Genomic DNA, 15,826 nt, shown 5'->3' with positions numbered 1-15,826 from the left:
AGTAGAGAGCAAGAATATACATGAGAATATTATTGGCTGGTGAATGACATTTTTCATACTTTTTTATTACAAGGCTACAGATAGTTTTAAAATGTAATCATTTAGATGTTTAAAGAGAAATATGGAAGCTTTGAAACATTTGTTATCTTTTGAGTGATCTGGCTGTTTCAAGTTAAAGTGTATATTTACTTTTGTAGCCTAAAACATTTTGGCCATCTATGCATTTGGTATTGAGATTGTATATATATTTCAGTCAATTTGACACTTACTTTATTATCAATTTATCTGTGTTGTGCATACTTCTAAAAATGATTTTGAGGTGACTCAAAACAAGGTCAAAGCCCATTAAAACAAGAGGAGAAATATAAGGTTCAGATGGAGAAGAGGGGATTGGAGATGAGGAGGTGGAGAATAATTTTATATATATATATAAAAAAAATATATATATATAACGTGTGTGTGTGTGTGTGTGTGTGTGTGTATATATATATATATATTTTTTTTTTTTTTTTTTGCTGTGCTGCGTGGCTTGCAGGATCTTAGCTCCCCAACCAGGGATTGATTGAACCTGGGCCCTGGCAGTGAGAGCACTGAGTCCTAACCACGGGACCGCCAGGAAATTCCCAGAGAATAATTATATTTTAAAACCTAGGCTGAGGGAACATTTACAGATGAACTTAAGACTTAGTTTAGAAATTCCTAAAAGCAAAGACCAAAGGGGAAAGCACAGTAACAAAAGATAACCCTCAATTATATTAAAAGAAAGCGTAATAGTTACCCAGGGAGTAATAATTTTTAAACTAGCTGCCATTTTTGAGCATCAGTTATATGCTGGGCACTGGGTCAAATGCTTCACATAGATTAACTCATAATCCTCTCCATCTTAGATGATTTCTAGTATTACCTTGTTCTAAAGATGGACAAACTGAGGTTTAAGGAGGCAAAATTATGTGCCTAGGGCCACTGTTCATAGCAGCTGGAATTAGAACCAGGTCTGCCCCAAATTCCAGTAACCATTCTCCTACTTACTTTAACTGATTTCTAGCTCTAGACTGTTAGTTCGTTGCTTTGATTTTCTTAGAAATAAGGGACTTTCAACAGCATAATGAATATATTGTCATAATAATACTTTGAAATATACAAATGCATTTTTAAAGTTTGTACTTCCATATTAACAGACAAATCTAGTATTTTACTTTCTTGCCTGGGTTCCCCATTAAAAATACCATCTTCACTTAAATTTGAGTAAAACATTCTTTTCCTATTGTGAAATACCTATCACTGCATCAGAACCTTGTTAAACCCACTTTTTACACTTGTGAATTGGGAAGAGCTGGCATAAGATGGACATTCCTGGTGATACTATTTGACTCTGGGGGCCGTCTTGGCCATATTATTATAACCAGATTCTGTTTCAGCAAAGACCTTTAATGGTTGTGCTTATGTAATATGTTTAAAATACAACAAAGTGTAGGTATTAGGAATTATATGGACTTCAGAAGGGGAAAGGGGGCTCTTCATTATAACTAATGCAACTTAACTTTTGTCTGGTTCTTTTGTAACCTGACAATTTCAAACCAAGGTTGTGAGCATTTCAGAAATAGGCAGTTATTTTTATCTAACCCAGTGATTCTCAAACTTTAATGGCCTTCAAAATCTGCTGGAGGGCTTGTTAAAACGTACATTGCTGGCTCCATGCCTAGAGCTTCTGATTAGAAAGTCTGGGATGGGCCCAGTATTTTTCATTTCTAACAAGTGCCAGATGATGTTGATGCTGCTCTTCTAGAACCACACTTTGCAAACCACTGATCAAACGCATAAGAGTAGAAATAGAATCAACCAAATCTAAATTCTGTAAAGGCATAAGTATTTCCTATTGTAATTTTTATAAAAAGTTTAATGTTATACGTGTATTTTTAATAAAATTTAACTTAGTTACTTAGTATTTAATGTCTAAAAAATGATTTTCCCTCTTTCAGTAAGTTTTTGGTCCAAACTTTTTGACTGTTTTTATTGTTATTTTCTTTGCTCTTCTCTCCCCATGTGTTAAGACCTTGTTTTTGTGTTACATGTTACAGAAATCTTTCAGTGTTTCCTCTCAGCCCGTGAAGTAGCTCGTAGCCGAGATCGAGATAGAATGAACAGTGGGGCAGGGTCTGGGGCTCGAGCTGATGATCCACCTCCTCAGTCTCAGCAAGAGCGAAGGGTCAGCACAGACCTTCCTGAGGGTCAGGATGTGTACACTGCTGCCTGCAACTCCGTGATCCATCGATGTGCCCTGTTAATATTAGGAGTAAGTCCTGTGATTGATGAGCTTCAGAAGCGAAGGGAAGAAGGACAGTTGCAGCAGCCTTCCACAAGTGCCTCTGAAGGGGGTGGACTTATGACCAGGTGGGAATGACTAGAAACTTAAAACATTTCTCTCCTCTCCTTGTTTCTTTATGCATTGAAATGGTTTATTCTCACTTACTGTATTCTGAAATTAACACAGACATGGAGGAGGAAATACAAATTGACAAGGATGAATTTAATGTAAAGAGTGATACTAATTCAGCCTGGAGTATAAATTTCTGATTAAATGAGGAGGCACAATTTTTCACACATATAAGCAACAGTAGTTGATTGGCATAATTCTGTAACTTAGTCGCATGGAAGTTATTCTGGTGTAATTGAGAAGGACTTTGTGCTTAGACCTGCCTGAGAGCCAGGGTTTTCCATTGACAGACATAATTACTCCTCACTGTGTGTGTGTTTTATCTCTGTGCTGCTAGTTCCATTCAATTTTATGTTCACTAACAGTCCCAAATCGAAAAACTTTTCTTTGTGCATGTGAGACAGGAGTGAAAGTCTTACTGCAGAGAGCCGGCTAATCCACGCAAGTCCAAATTATAGACTGATCAAATCGAGGAGTGAATCTGATTTGTCTCAGCCTGAATCAGATGAAGAGGGTTACGCACTGGTAGGTATACCTAGATTTAGTAAAGAAGGAATTTTGTATAGCAACATAAGACTTTGTTTAGAGTAAGTAATATACGTTTGTTTTAGACATACAAAAACTTTTTTAAAAGAACTTTTAAGAGAAATGAGATAACTATATTGCATAGGTATTTATCATCTCTATGTTAGTGACTCAGGTATCTCTCTTTAACTCTGACTTGTTCCTAAACTCCAAATTCACGCATTTGACTCCTTGATGGACGTTCTACCTGAACATCTCAGGTGACCACAATCTTAACCTATTCAAAAATAAACTCATTTTTCTCCTAAACCTCTTCTCTCACATTCCCTATCTTAGTAAGTGTTACTATTAACTACCCAGGCTGGAAACCTGGGTTCATCCTTGACTCTACTTTTTCTTAATTCCTGGTCCCTGCAACCTCCTCACTCCCCACAGTCCAATTAGTCAAACCTTGAAAATTTTACTCTTAATATCTCTGTACTATGTCCTGCCCATCCCTCTTGCCACTGCTCTGTCTCAGACTTTCCTTCTCTTTTGCCTGGCCTGGTGCAAAAACCTCCATATTGGTTGCCTCATCTCTTGTCTTATGCCCATCTTCAACATTTCACTAGAATAATATACCTGAAATACAAATCTGTTTATATCTCCTCTACTTAAAATCTTTCAGTAGCTCTCAGTTCCCTATCAAAAAAGCCTCAGGACCTGAACTGCAGGCATTTAAGGTAAAAATCAAAGAAGTGCGATGCTGATTTATATAAGAAGTAGAAAGTAATATGTGCTATAGTGTGACGGGTAAAACAAATTATAGAATGAAAGCTGGCTAATAGATAGCTTCTATTTGAATAGTTTTGGACTTAGAGTTGATAGCTGGATTTTCATTTTGGCTGATCCTCTGCCTTACATGTGAATCTGTATGTGCTACTTGACTTCTCTGGGCCTTAGTGTCCCATTGTATGATATGAGGATAGTAGTGCCTGTTGTGTAGGTGGTAATGTGTTAGACTTGGCTTCTGAACCCGATCCTACTGATGAATAGCTTTGAGACCTTGGTCATGTCACATGATAGCTCAAACGGAAACTCTGGGTTTTTTGGATTGAGATTCATTTTTAGCTCTGAAATTCTTCTCTTATGCATTGAGAAACTGGATGTGAAAATATTTTTGAGAAGTATAGAGTGCTACATAAACATGAAGCTATTGTTTAAAAGAAACTTCTAAGCGTGAAAGATTCCTCCTCTGAGGAAAGTTGAACAGTGTCTTCAAGCAAGTTTCATTGTATGTTTTTGTTTGTTCTTCCTCCGTTTATTCTTCATTCCCGTTATTATTTCTGTGCTCCCAGTTCACGTTCCCAGTCTTGCCATCTACTGAGATTCTTCTCTGTCCATTTATGTTTCCAAGTTGATCAGTCTCATTATCTAGTCTCCTAGCCCTGTGACAGTTTTATAACAGATCATGTCACTTCTCTCCTCAAAACCTCCAATGACTTTACTATTTCTCAGAGTAGAAGCCTAGGTCCCTGCAGGGGCCTATAAGACTCTACATATCCTGGCCTCACTCCTCTCTGATCTCCTCTGCTGCTACTCTCTTTCTTGATGACTCTCCTTCTGCCACACTGACACCTCTTGGCTTTTCCATGAACATACCACACAACTTCCCCACAGGGCCTTTACATGGCTGTTTCTTCTGACTGGAATACTGTTGTCTGTAGGCAAATCCCCTTGCTTCAAGTCTTCGTTCTGATGTTACTTTTTCAGTGACACCTACCCTGACCACTCTATTTGAAATTCCAGTTTGCTCTCCTTTCCAGATATTCACTCTCTGTCTGCTTTGCCTTGCTCTGTCCCCCTCACCCTCTGGCACCTAACATTATTTGCTATATTTATCAGTTTCTCTTAGTCTACACTAGAATATAAGCTCCCTGAGGATAGAAGTTTTTGCTGTTTTATTCACTGCTGTATCCCAAGTACCTATAGTGCCTGGCACACAGTAGGCAGTCATTAAATATTTTTTTAACGAATGAATGTCTGTCTAATCTATTTTGGTAAAATTTCTGTGCCTATTTGTTCTTTCCACTCTTCAATATAGGCCCTTGTTACTTTTGCCTGAACTGGTAGTTTTCAAACTGATCTCCCTACTTTTTCCAGTTCCTCTCCTTTGATACTGCTCCCAGAGGTAGAGCTCTTAAAAATGTACACAACGGACTTCCCTGGTGGTGCCTTGGTTAAGAATCTGCCTGCCAATGCAGGGGACACGGGTTTGAGCCCTGGTCCGGGAAGATCCCACATGCCACGGAGCAACTAAGCCCGTGAGCCACAATTACTGAGCCCGCGTGTCATAACTACTGAAGCCGGTGAGCCTAGAGCCCATGCTCTGCAACAAGAGAAGCCACCCCAGTGAGAAGCCTGTGCACCGCAATGAAGAGTAGTCCCTGCTCGCTGCAACTAGTAAAAGCCTGCGCACAGCAACGAAGACCCAACACAGCCAAAAATAAAAGCAAATAAATAAATTAAAAAAGAGAAAAACACAGACACACACACAAACACAACAAGAACAACAACAGAACACCTGCTGGTCATGCTACCTTCCTATTAAAAAAAACCTCAGTGACTCTGCACTGCCTACCCAGAAATCAAAGATTCTGGAAAATGTTGCTTGCCTGCTTTTGAAGCCAGTTTTCCCCTGCGGTAATCTGCATTTTTGCCATAGCGTAGTAGTCCATCTGCCAGACTCCAAACATACCTTTTGAGCCTCTGCTCAAGCATCGTTTGCCTTAAATGTCCTTCTCCTGGGTTTTGTTGATGAAGTCCTACCTCTCTCTTAAGGCCTGGTTAAAATGTCATCTCTTCGAGAAAACTTTCCTAAGATTTCCTAAGATTACTCACAGTGACTCTGTCTGTTATTTACATGGCAGTTTGTTAGCATCTATAATAAACCACTAATGGTTTGTCTCATGTTGGACTTACTTATGTATTATTAGTATTTCTTTCCAGTAGACCTCTTAGAAGGTCTAGAGTTTTTTTAATGTCCCTCATGTCTCCTACATTGTGCTTTGCATATTGTAAATGACTGATAATTCATTTCAACTGAAATGAAAGTTAAAAGATGAGGATAAATGTAGTTAAAGTGGTGTACTTTTTGGAAGCAAACAATGAAATCTGACTTAGTCACAATAGACTCTAATGATTTTGACGTGGGGCAAGACACTTAACCTTTCTGAGCTCCAGCATTTTTATCTTTGAAATGGGGAATACCACTACCTGTTATACTTGCCTCAGCGGGGTTGTTGTGAACAAGTTTAGTAATACAATTTAAAACATGTTGAAAGTTATGTTTTCAAAACATAATGGGAAGACAGATAAATGGAGGTGGGTTGAACCTAGATATAATTGCCACGTCTAGGTTCTGCAGAATTTTAAAAAGATTAAGAAACACATTTTTGGGAAAGATGGACTCTTAATCAACTTTTCTTATGGAATATTTAGAAAGATTGTGTTATAAAAGGTGGGAAAGTCAAGAACTAGAGAGAGCAGATTCTGTTGTGGGTGAGAAGACTTGGGCTGAGCCTTCAGGCTGAGCCTCCTGTAGACGAAGAGGAGCAAGCAGTGGGGCAGTGTGGGATTTTCCAGCTGAAATCTGTTACCCTTCTGTCTGAGGTTATTTAGGATTGTCATTGATGTCTTTGATAGCTGGTAGTACTTGTTTATCCTGAATTGTCAGTGAATGAAATGCTTTCTTAAAATAACTGAAGTTAACCAGCTTGATGCTAAATCTGAGTTTTAACCTTCTTTCGTAAAGAGTATTATGTGATATATTATCTACTCTGTCTTAGTGACCAGAGAAACCTAAGTCAACAGTTACACAGTTAACTGTTTGATTGACACATGTCATACTTACCAGCAATTCTTACTACGCTCTCCTAATCTACCTCCCTCATTTCCCTACCGCCCTCTTTCACAAAGGATTTGATTTAGCATACAAAAATAAATACTATTTATAAAAGTATAAGAGAATGAATTAGGGCTAAAAGAAACTGAGAGAGGAAAATAAAGCCCTGAGTAAGATTTGTACACCTTTACACATATCCTGTGATGTTCTGCCAGAGATCGGCCAGCAAATAGGAAAAACACGAGTTGCATGATTCACAGTGTGTAAAAGATAAAAACCAGGTTTTCAAGAAAAACTCAGATATTTCTGGTTCTGAGACCTGAGATAAATTTCTTCCATGAGCCCTCATGGCAAAGGTACTGTATAATAAAAATGTTATATTGCATGAGATAGCATTATCTTCAGGAACTGTTGTGACAACTGTTTGGTGTTTTCTCCAGCATCAAATGGCCTGGGAACATACTTATTTCTGGTGTGTGTGTGTGTGTATATGTAAAACAAAATGTATTTATCCACTATGTGGGTACATATGTCTATATGTATTACCAGGAAAAACTTTTCTAAATGACATTTCCTAAATGGGTCTGTTTTGTCACTTCTGCAGCCTTTCTTCTTTGCCACCAACTTTTTTATTGTGTGATAAAGTGCAATTGAAATTGCTGAGACCATAATGTCAAATCTGTGCATAAATCTAAGTCATGGGTTTGTATATGGTTATCTGTATATAGAGTAGATAGTTGTCACCAGTGCCTCCCCACCACACACACACACACACACACAAATATACTTCCTTTCTTCCTGAAAGCCTTCACTGTTTTATTAAGCTGACTGCAGTTTAACCATTTGAGATTTCTTTATTTTAAGAGGTTTTGAAAACATTTTGAAGTCTTTTAAAATACCACCAGAAAGCTTAGGACTGTGTTATTCTTCTGTTAGTGTGGGTTCATCAGATTCTCTTCTTCTATACACCTAGCCAAGGCTAATAGTTTTGAAAAGAATGGAAAGTGAGGATAGAGCAAGTAGTGATTTTGGAAAATGGGACTTTGCTACAGGGGCTTTAGGCATCTAGAGGGTATTAATAAGAGATCATACTGTGTTAGAAAGATAAAAGACAAAGATTTCAAAGAAGAAAAAGGTGACAACAAAGAAAAAGTTCTGCTACTTTACACTGTTAATTAATGTGCATATTGACTTTGTGTTTTAGTATCTCAGAGTCATGTGCCTGAACTGTTTTCAGTGGGTTTTTAGAGACTTTTTGTTCTTAGCCTGACTTGACTGGTGAATAAGTAGCACATTGCTATAATTATGCAGATTACTTTTTATTTTATTTAGTATTCTATTAAATCTTAATCTTAAATAATTTTCACAATTAAATTTTATTATTTATTTTTAACTTAACAGAGTGGAAGACGAAATGTTGATTTGGACTTGGCATCATCTCATAGAAAGAGAGGTAAGTATTAAATATCTGGTTAGGTAGCTCTTTTTATATCTGATATATTTAGATCTGATTGCCATTGAAACATTATTGCAAAAAGTTAGAAACATTTTATCAGAAAAGTTAAAAGGAAGATCATTTTTTTGAAAATATACACCCTTAAAAAAAGATCTGGGAATGTCTAGGAGTTAATACTCAGTTCTCTTTCTCATTTGTCATGTTTTGACTTTTTAAAAGTCCCATGGAACTCTGGAAGCAGTGCTTTACATTGTGGGGGGTTATGGACATAATTTGCCATGCTTTAGCTCAATGATATAGTTGCTATAGTTTAAATGGTGTTACAGGGAGAACTCTTTACCCCATTCACACACATACACACTTTCAAACTGAAAGTTTCTAGTTTTTTCCCTCAGTGCCTCTCAAGATACAAAGCATATAAGAGATGAACAAATGATTTCTAAAAATAAAATTTTCCCATGAGGAGCGATTTTAGAGTTCATCAAGAGTTAAGCTCATTTGCTAAAAGCTGTATCTTAATGAATAATATTGTTAACTCTTGTTTATATGTACAAATAGATGGAAAGAACAGCAGTTTTAGATAATACAAATCCAAGGTAACTAAAAACTCTCCAAGTATTATTCTTGATTAATTGGCACTTTTTTTTTTTTGTGGTACGCGGGCCACTCACTGTTGTGGCCTCTCCCGTTGCGGAGCCACAGGCTCTGGACGCACAGGTGCAGCGGCCATGGCTCACGGGCCCAGCCACTCCGCGGCATGTGGGATCCTCCCGGACTGGGGCACGAACCCCGTCCCCTGCATCGGCAGGTGGACTCTCAACCACTGCACCACCAGGGGAGCCCCCAAATTGGCACTTATATTAACCCATTTTTTCTGTGGTTGTGAAAACTTGAAATGTTAAAAGTTGCCACTAGTGGAAGTTTTCTAAAAGCTTGTAGGAAAACTGTTTTTTCCCATTATATTGTCTTTTATATTTCAGAATTGAACCCTTCTCTTGATAACTTCCTTGGCAGGATGTTAGGTTCCCTACAGGAAAAAAAGTGAGAAGTAAGGGAAGGTTGAGGAATGAGAGGAAGAAATGCACCCACAGTTTTTTCATTTTTGTGTTTATAACTTAGAAGAAATGTTGGTACTTAGAATACTAAGAATGATTTTTTTTTGGAACTATTAGGAATTATAGGGACTAGAGCTGGTGCTTTGTTTATCGAAAAGTCTTTTAGTATTATAACATATCAAGGTTCCAAAAAAAATAGGGTATTTGTGATATCAAAGAAATTAAATGATGTTTAGTATAACATGCAATATGTATTTTATCATTTTCTAATTCTTTGAAAATTGGCAATTCATGTGCCATAATTATCCAGAGTATCCTTTTCCTTAACCACTTGAGTTAGGAATTAAATTTTTGGAACGCTTTTCCCTTCCTAATGTTGGTTAGCTCAGGCAAAGATTGTTGCTATAATTTCTATGTTATATTAATAAAAAGTTGGCTCCAAACTTACTGAGTAGCGTAAGGGATCCAGCCTGTTGTTTTAAGAGCTTCCTACTATACTAATTATGTTTATAAGTGATTGTTGACTAAAATTACTCTTTTCTCTAAGATCTTTATCATGCTTATGGAAATATAAATTTGAGATTCAGTCTATGATAACTGTGTCAGCATGTGACAAAGTAATCTTTGGAATAAAACAAAAAGTGGTATTTTTAGATTTGAATTAAGAATAACTTAGAAGTCAAGTGTAAATTACTTAGGAGGAATTAATATGACACTGTAAAATAACTATTCTAGAGTTGCTGTCTGTTCACAATTTTAAACAATTGCCCTATAAGTACGTGTCGTTTTCCTGTAGTTTTAGAGCTAAGTAGATACAACTGAATTAAGCCATTAATCCAAATTTGTTTATGGGTAAACCAACTTCTTCAAAAGGTCATAGTACCAAGACCTATTAACTTCTTGGAATCTAACTTTATTTCGTTGGAAACAGAAAGGCAAACAAACAGGACCTCACGGGAAAAGTTTGTTTGTTTAAATTACCCATTTAGGAAGTTATAATAGGGAGGCAAACTAGTTATGCAAATTATTATGATATCACCTAATGTGGTACCAGTTTATTCTAGTAATCATTGTATCTTAATGTTCTCAGGCAAAAAGTTTGCTGATAGCTTTGTTCCTAGGAATAGGTGACTAGAAAGTAGGAGTACTGTTCTAGAAAGAGCAGCAAAAATAGTTTTCAATCTCATGAATCCCAGTGTTTGTGGATTAAGCAATGAAAATGTATACTTAATATCATGTATTTAATTATAATGAATTTCTTTCTTTAAAAGAAATTAACATTGAAAATACATTTGGAACATTATATTTTGAAAGAAATTTTTAAAAATCATGTATATTTAGAGACTACCGTCTGACCACAGTGGAATTTTTTGTTTTGTTTTGCCCTTAAATGATGATTAAAATAAACCACCCTATTTTTTCCCTATTTATTGTCAATATGGACCAGATGTCATAAGCCATAACATGCCTATCTTCAGTTGGTCAGATGAACCTACCAAGTCTGAGAACTTTTTGGAGCCATTCAGGTGTTCTGATTCTGACTTGAGCTATGAAGGACAAGCAGATGTCCAGCCAAGTGAGAATTCTTCTATGTGCTTATTTACCCGTTTCCAATATTTTGAAGAGGAAATGTAAACTTTTTTCCGCTCACTTTTCTTTTTCATTAGTCTAGTGGTCCTGAGTTATTAAAAGTTTAGTAAGAGAAATTAGAGATAACAATGTTTAATTACATCTCGTTTACTGAAACTAAATGGATGTATCAGTGACAATTAATGGTTGTATACACATTTCAGCTGCTCTTAATATGCCTCCAAAGACTCCTCCTTGAGAGGGTCTAGTGCCTATAATTTCAGTATTTGACATTGGGGATACTGGAATTCATGCTGTTGAACCATGATTGCTTCTTTTCCCCTCACTCCAGTTAATGTGTCACAGTTGGTCCAAGCTCTTGGTCCAAGAAAGTGAGTATGGTAGGAAGGAGTAGAGCAAAGTGAGCAAATAAATCGAGCTCAGCCAACTTGTTCGGCTCTTTAGAGGCATCAGAGCTAAATTCTAAATCCAAAAATGTCATCAGTTACTTTAAAAAGAGATGACTGGTGGTACATATTTCTGCTTAGCACCTCAGAAGTAATATGAAATTTATATTCATTAAACACTTAAAAACTGCTTACTATATGCCAGGTATTGGTCTAATCACTTCAAACATATTAACTTATTTAATTCTCATAATAGCCTGTCAAAATTCTTGACAAAAGCTGTTAAACATGTTAGTATTTGGGTACTTTGATAAATACTTAAAAGATTTGCTGTAGTTGTGCAGAACTGAGCTCGTTCTTCACTGAAAGACAATATGTTTTCGCAGATACTTAACTTTAGTTTTTGTATTTAAGCTGAAACTGGTACAGTGAAAAATGGTGGGGATACCAAAGCAAAATTTTAAGAAGGAGCATCATGGTTTGATTTCACTACCCTGCCCCAGGTCTTTAAATATAGTGTTAGGGTTTTATTGCTAAATAATATTGGAAACATTTATCAACATGTGTGTTTCATGGTATAACTTGTATGGGTGAAATGCTGTTTTATCTCTGCATTTCGAATTAGATTATATAAAGAAGAACAAATGTGAATGTTGTCTCCTGTATCAAATTTCTCCTTTTGTCTTCTGATTCTTGTTGTGGTAGTGTATTTACTCCTTTTTGGCCAGTTGAGCCCCAGAAAAAAGAAGAGCTTCAAGCAAGTACATGATGGCATGTTTAATTTTTTTCCCCTTTTAGCTTGCCTACATATTTTATGGTTTATAAAGTATGTATTGCAGCTCTGCCATGTTCATTTTGAAAATTCCATTTAAGAACCAAAGTTGTAAGGACAAGTAAACAATCTCAAATTTCTTGTTGGACTTTATATTTTCTTTTTATAGTGGGAGACTCTGAATTAATATTAAGTAAGAATTGGGCTCAGTCACAATTACTCTGTAGAGGCTTTTGATATGCTTTTCAGACACAGTATTTCCTATATTCAGAGAAAACAACACAGAACAAATCAGTTATTAGGTTGTTATAATTTTTTTTAAGAATTAGAGGTTTTTCATCTCTCATTTCCATATTGTGAGATTTTGTGTTTCAAAGTATTTTTGATATCAACCTAAACATTTTGGTTATAATTATTTAATTAATTTATTTATCCTATTCCTTTCAGATAGTGTCTTATTCTTCCTTATATTTTATTCATACAAAGTTTTGTTTGGCTTATATACTTAATAAATTACATGTTTTATTTATTTATTTATTTATTTTGTGGTACGCGGGCCTCTCACTGTTGTGGCCTCTCCCGTTGCAGAGCACAGGCTCCAGATGCGCAGGCTCAGCGGCCATGGCTCACGGGCCCAGCCGCTCCGCGGCATGTGGGATCTTCCCGGACCGGGGCACGAACCCGCGTCCCCTGCATCTGCAGGCGGACTCTCAACCACTGCACCACCAGGGAAGCCCATAAATTACATGTTTTAAATTAGGGGTCAACAAACTGACTAGAGGGCCAAATCTGGATTACCACCTTTGTTTGAAAGTAAAGTTTTGTTGGAACCCAGCCACACTCATGTATTACCTATGGCTGCTTTCACACTACATCAGCAGAGTTGAGTAGTTAAATGAATAGTGAATGACCCACAAAACCTGAAATTATTTACTGTCTGGCTCTTTATAGATAAAGTTTGCTGACCCCTGCTTTAAATTGCAGAGAGGATTTAATTTGGGGATTGGCCACCTATTCCATAGAATATTTTGGAGTATATTAAGGCAATTCACTACTTGCAGTTTCTTCACATATTGAGCCTTTGCATAGGCAGGCAGTTGAAATTCCCATGGATCAGTGATTTGTGAGTTAAGAACAGGAATATGTAAGGCCACCTCCCATAAACTTAAGGGATTAGTGTTATTAATTTAGAAAAGATCATTTTCTTTGAGCCTCTGTTTCCTCAAGTGAGGAAATTGGACTAGGTAATCTTTAAGGTCACTTTTACTTCTGTGGTTCTAGCATTAACTCTGCACATTGTCTTTTCATTTTGAAAAGTAATTTATAAGTATTGGAAGATGGAAGAAATTTTTATTCTGAAATTTTATTATTGAACCAACAAGCTCAATGCTAAGAGACCAAAAAATATCATTTGTAAGTTAAGGTTAAATCCAGAGTCTGCATTTGGGATGCTTAAGGAAGTGGAAAATGATTATTTCTTTTTTTTTCTTTTTTTCCACATTAGCCCCTCCTTTATTCTTTAAATATCATTTTAATTTAATACATTATGCATCCATGACATTTTTCTTTGGATTTTTACCTTTTCTGTTTTACATGGGAAAATATTCAGCTATACAGTTTGGGGAAATTTTCAGATTGGTTATTTTTTTATGTTCAGTAGAACTGAAAATCCAACATTTTTTAATCTTAAGAATTCTTGCTAAAATATAGAAGGCAGATAAACCATATATTCTTAGCCATTCTAAATTATTTTAGTAGAATGCATATAAATTATTTCATAGCTACTTTATAATATTAACTGCCTATTGTGGATTTCTGTGTCTCATTTTGAGGTCCTGGGGTTTTCCTGACATCACTGTAATAATTCAAAAATAAGTTATACAGTCAATATTGTATTAGTTCATTTTCTCTTTGGGCATTAGTGTTTAAGTAGTCCTCTTCCCACATCTTTTCCATCTAGTATGTAACAAATATAATCTTTGTAATGCATATTTTATTAGGTACCTCAAGATTCATTCCTAATAGAAAAATTTGGTATATTCATAGAATGAGATATTATACAGCACTCAAACAAATGAACCATGGTTACATGGAATCATGTGAATGAGTGTTAGCAATATTATACTGAATGCAAAGTAATGTCCAAAAAGACTACATAAAATGATAGTTTTTTATAAAGTCACAAACAACTAACACTAAACATTATTTGTCTTGGGAATACATATAAGATAAAACAATATTTAACAACAATAAAAGCAAAGGAGTGATAATGAAATCCTTAGGTTGGAGGACACAGGGGAGAGATGGGTTGGGGGGAAGAACAGATAGATAGTATTCTGCCAGTTCTCTAGTTCCTGTGTTCACATTTATTATAAGTAAATATAAATACAAAAGCAGGCCATGCATGGACCAGTGATGAGAGTATATCATGAGCCAAGGAGTATGATTAATCTAACTCATGTACCTGAGATCAATTAAATCAAAAAAGACAAAACGTGTAAGAATTAGACATTTATATATTGATTTAAAGCCATTATTGGCACATGCCTTGGACAGTTCTTGTGATCAAACATATTAACATTTTTGCTGTCTAATGTAAAGATTTTAGCCTAGAAAATGCCCACTGGCAAAACTAATGGTATTATATTTAGCCACTATTGTTAACACCACTTGGTAATTTTATGTAGATATCATTTTATAGTAAATCTTATATATTCTTGTCTGTGAAACTTTGCTTCCTTTATATAGGAGTTTCACAACCTGAAATAAATGTGCATATCACACAGTGAAAATGTTCCTTATATTAATGAAACCAAGGGTGATATTTATGTCTCCTTTTTGTGTAAGTTTACTTGCCCTTCTGTATTCATTTTTTGGTAATATTTCATTGCAGATATGTACACATTTTGCACAGTCTTGACTCAATCTTTGCAATGATAATGTTAAATCAGATGAAGTCCTATTACTAGTAGGTCTTACCAGCAGTGTCCTAAGTGCCGAGTTCCATTTTGGTCATAAATGATGGTCTGGTTTAATACTGCAGAGCATTTTAAGCTAAGCATTTTGAGAGCAGCTTCTGCCTTTCTTTTTCTTGTGGCAATGTGTTACTAAAGCGCTTACAGAGACACTGGTACATTAAACAGGGCTTTCCCTTTGTTTTCTTACATTGCTGTAGTTTTTGTTTGTTTGTTGTTTTTTACCAAAGCATTTTGCTCAGATTCACTTAATGCATGCATGTATTCAAACACTAGTATCCATTTCTCACCAGTTGGTATGATAGCAACACTCAGCCCTCATCTAGTTTCAGAATGTATGCTCATCTTGGTCATCACTGATGCGTTTTTGTTCTGTTTGTATGTAGGTCCTATGCATAGTCAATTGGAAACCCTGAGCGACTCTTGGGCGCGGCTGAAACATAACAGAGACTGGTTGTGCAACTCCTCTAACTCCTTTGAGTCTGATTTTGATCTTACCAAGTCTTTGGGAGTTCACACTTTGATTGAAAATGTTGTAAGCTTTGTGAGTGGAGATGTGGGGAATGCCCCAGGTTTTAAAGAGCCAGAGGAAAGTATGTCTACAAGTCCCCAAGCCTCCATCATTGCAATGGAACAGCAACAGTTAAGGGCAGAAGTAAGTCTTTGATATTTACTCCTTGTGAGGGACTGTGGAAACTTAAACTGAACCACTGAAGGTACAATTGTAGGAAAAACTTTTCCTTTTCTTCT

At 36.1% G+C, this 15,826-nt stretch overlaps 1 protein-coding gene across 2 annotated transcripts in view; it reads left to right on the top strand.

Annotated features, from left to right (window-relative positions):
* HERC1 (HECT and RLD domain containing E3 ubiquitin protein ligase family member 1) overlaps positions 1-15,826 on the top strand; it is a 216,052-nt gene that overhangs the window by 102,859 nt on the left and 97,367 nt on the right. For both annotated transcript variants that reach the window (XM_065872693.1, XM_065872692.1), the window contains 4 exons: positions 2,079-2,391; positions 2,839-2,959; positions 8,244-8,295; positions 15,463-15,731. In XM_065872693.1, coding sequence (XP_065728765.1) covers positions 2,079-2,391; positions 2,839-2,959; positions 8,244-8,295; positions 15,463-15,731 — 755 coding nt within the window. The remainder of the gene's footprint in view (positions 1-2,078; positions 2,392-2,838; positions 2,960-8,243; positions 8,296-15,462; positions 15,732-15,826) is intronic.

This window comes from Phocoena phocoena, chromosome 2 (assembly GCF_963924675.1).
Source record: "Phocoena phocoena chromosome 2, mPhoPho1.1, whole genome shotgun sequence".
Taxonomy (NCBI): Eukaryota; Metazoa; Chordata; class Mammalia; order Artiodactyla; family Phocoenidae; genus Phocoena; species Phocoena phocoena.
This window is presented reverse-complemented; position numbering and strand designations above follow the sequence as displayed.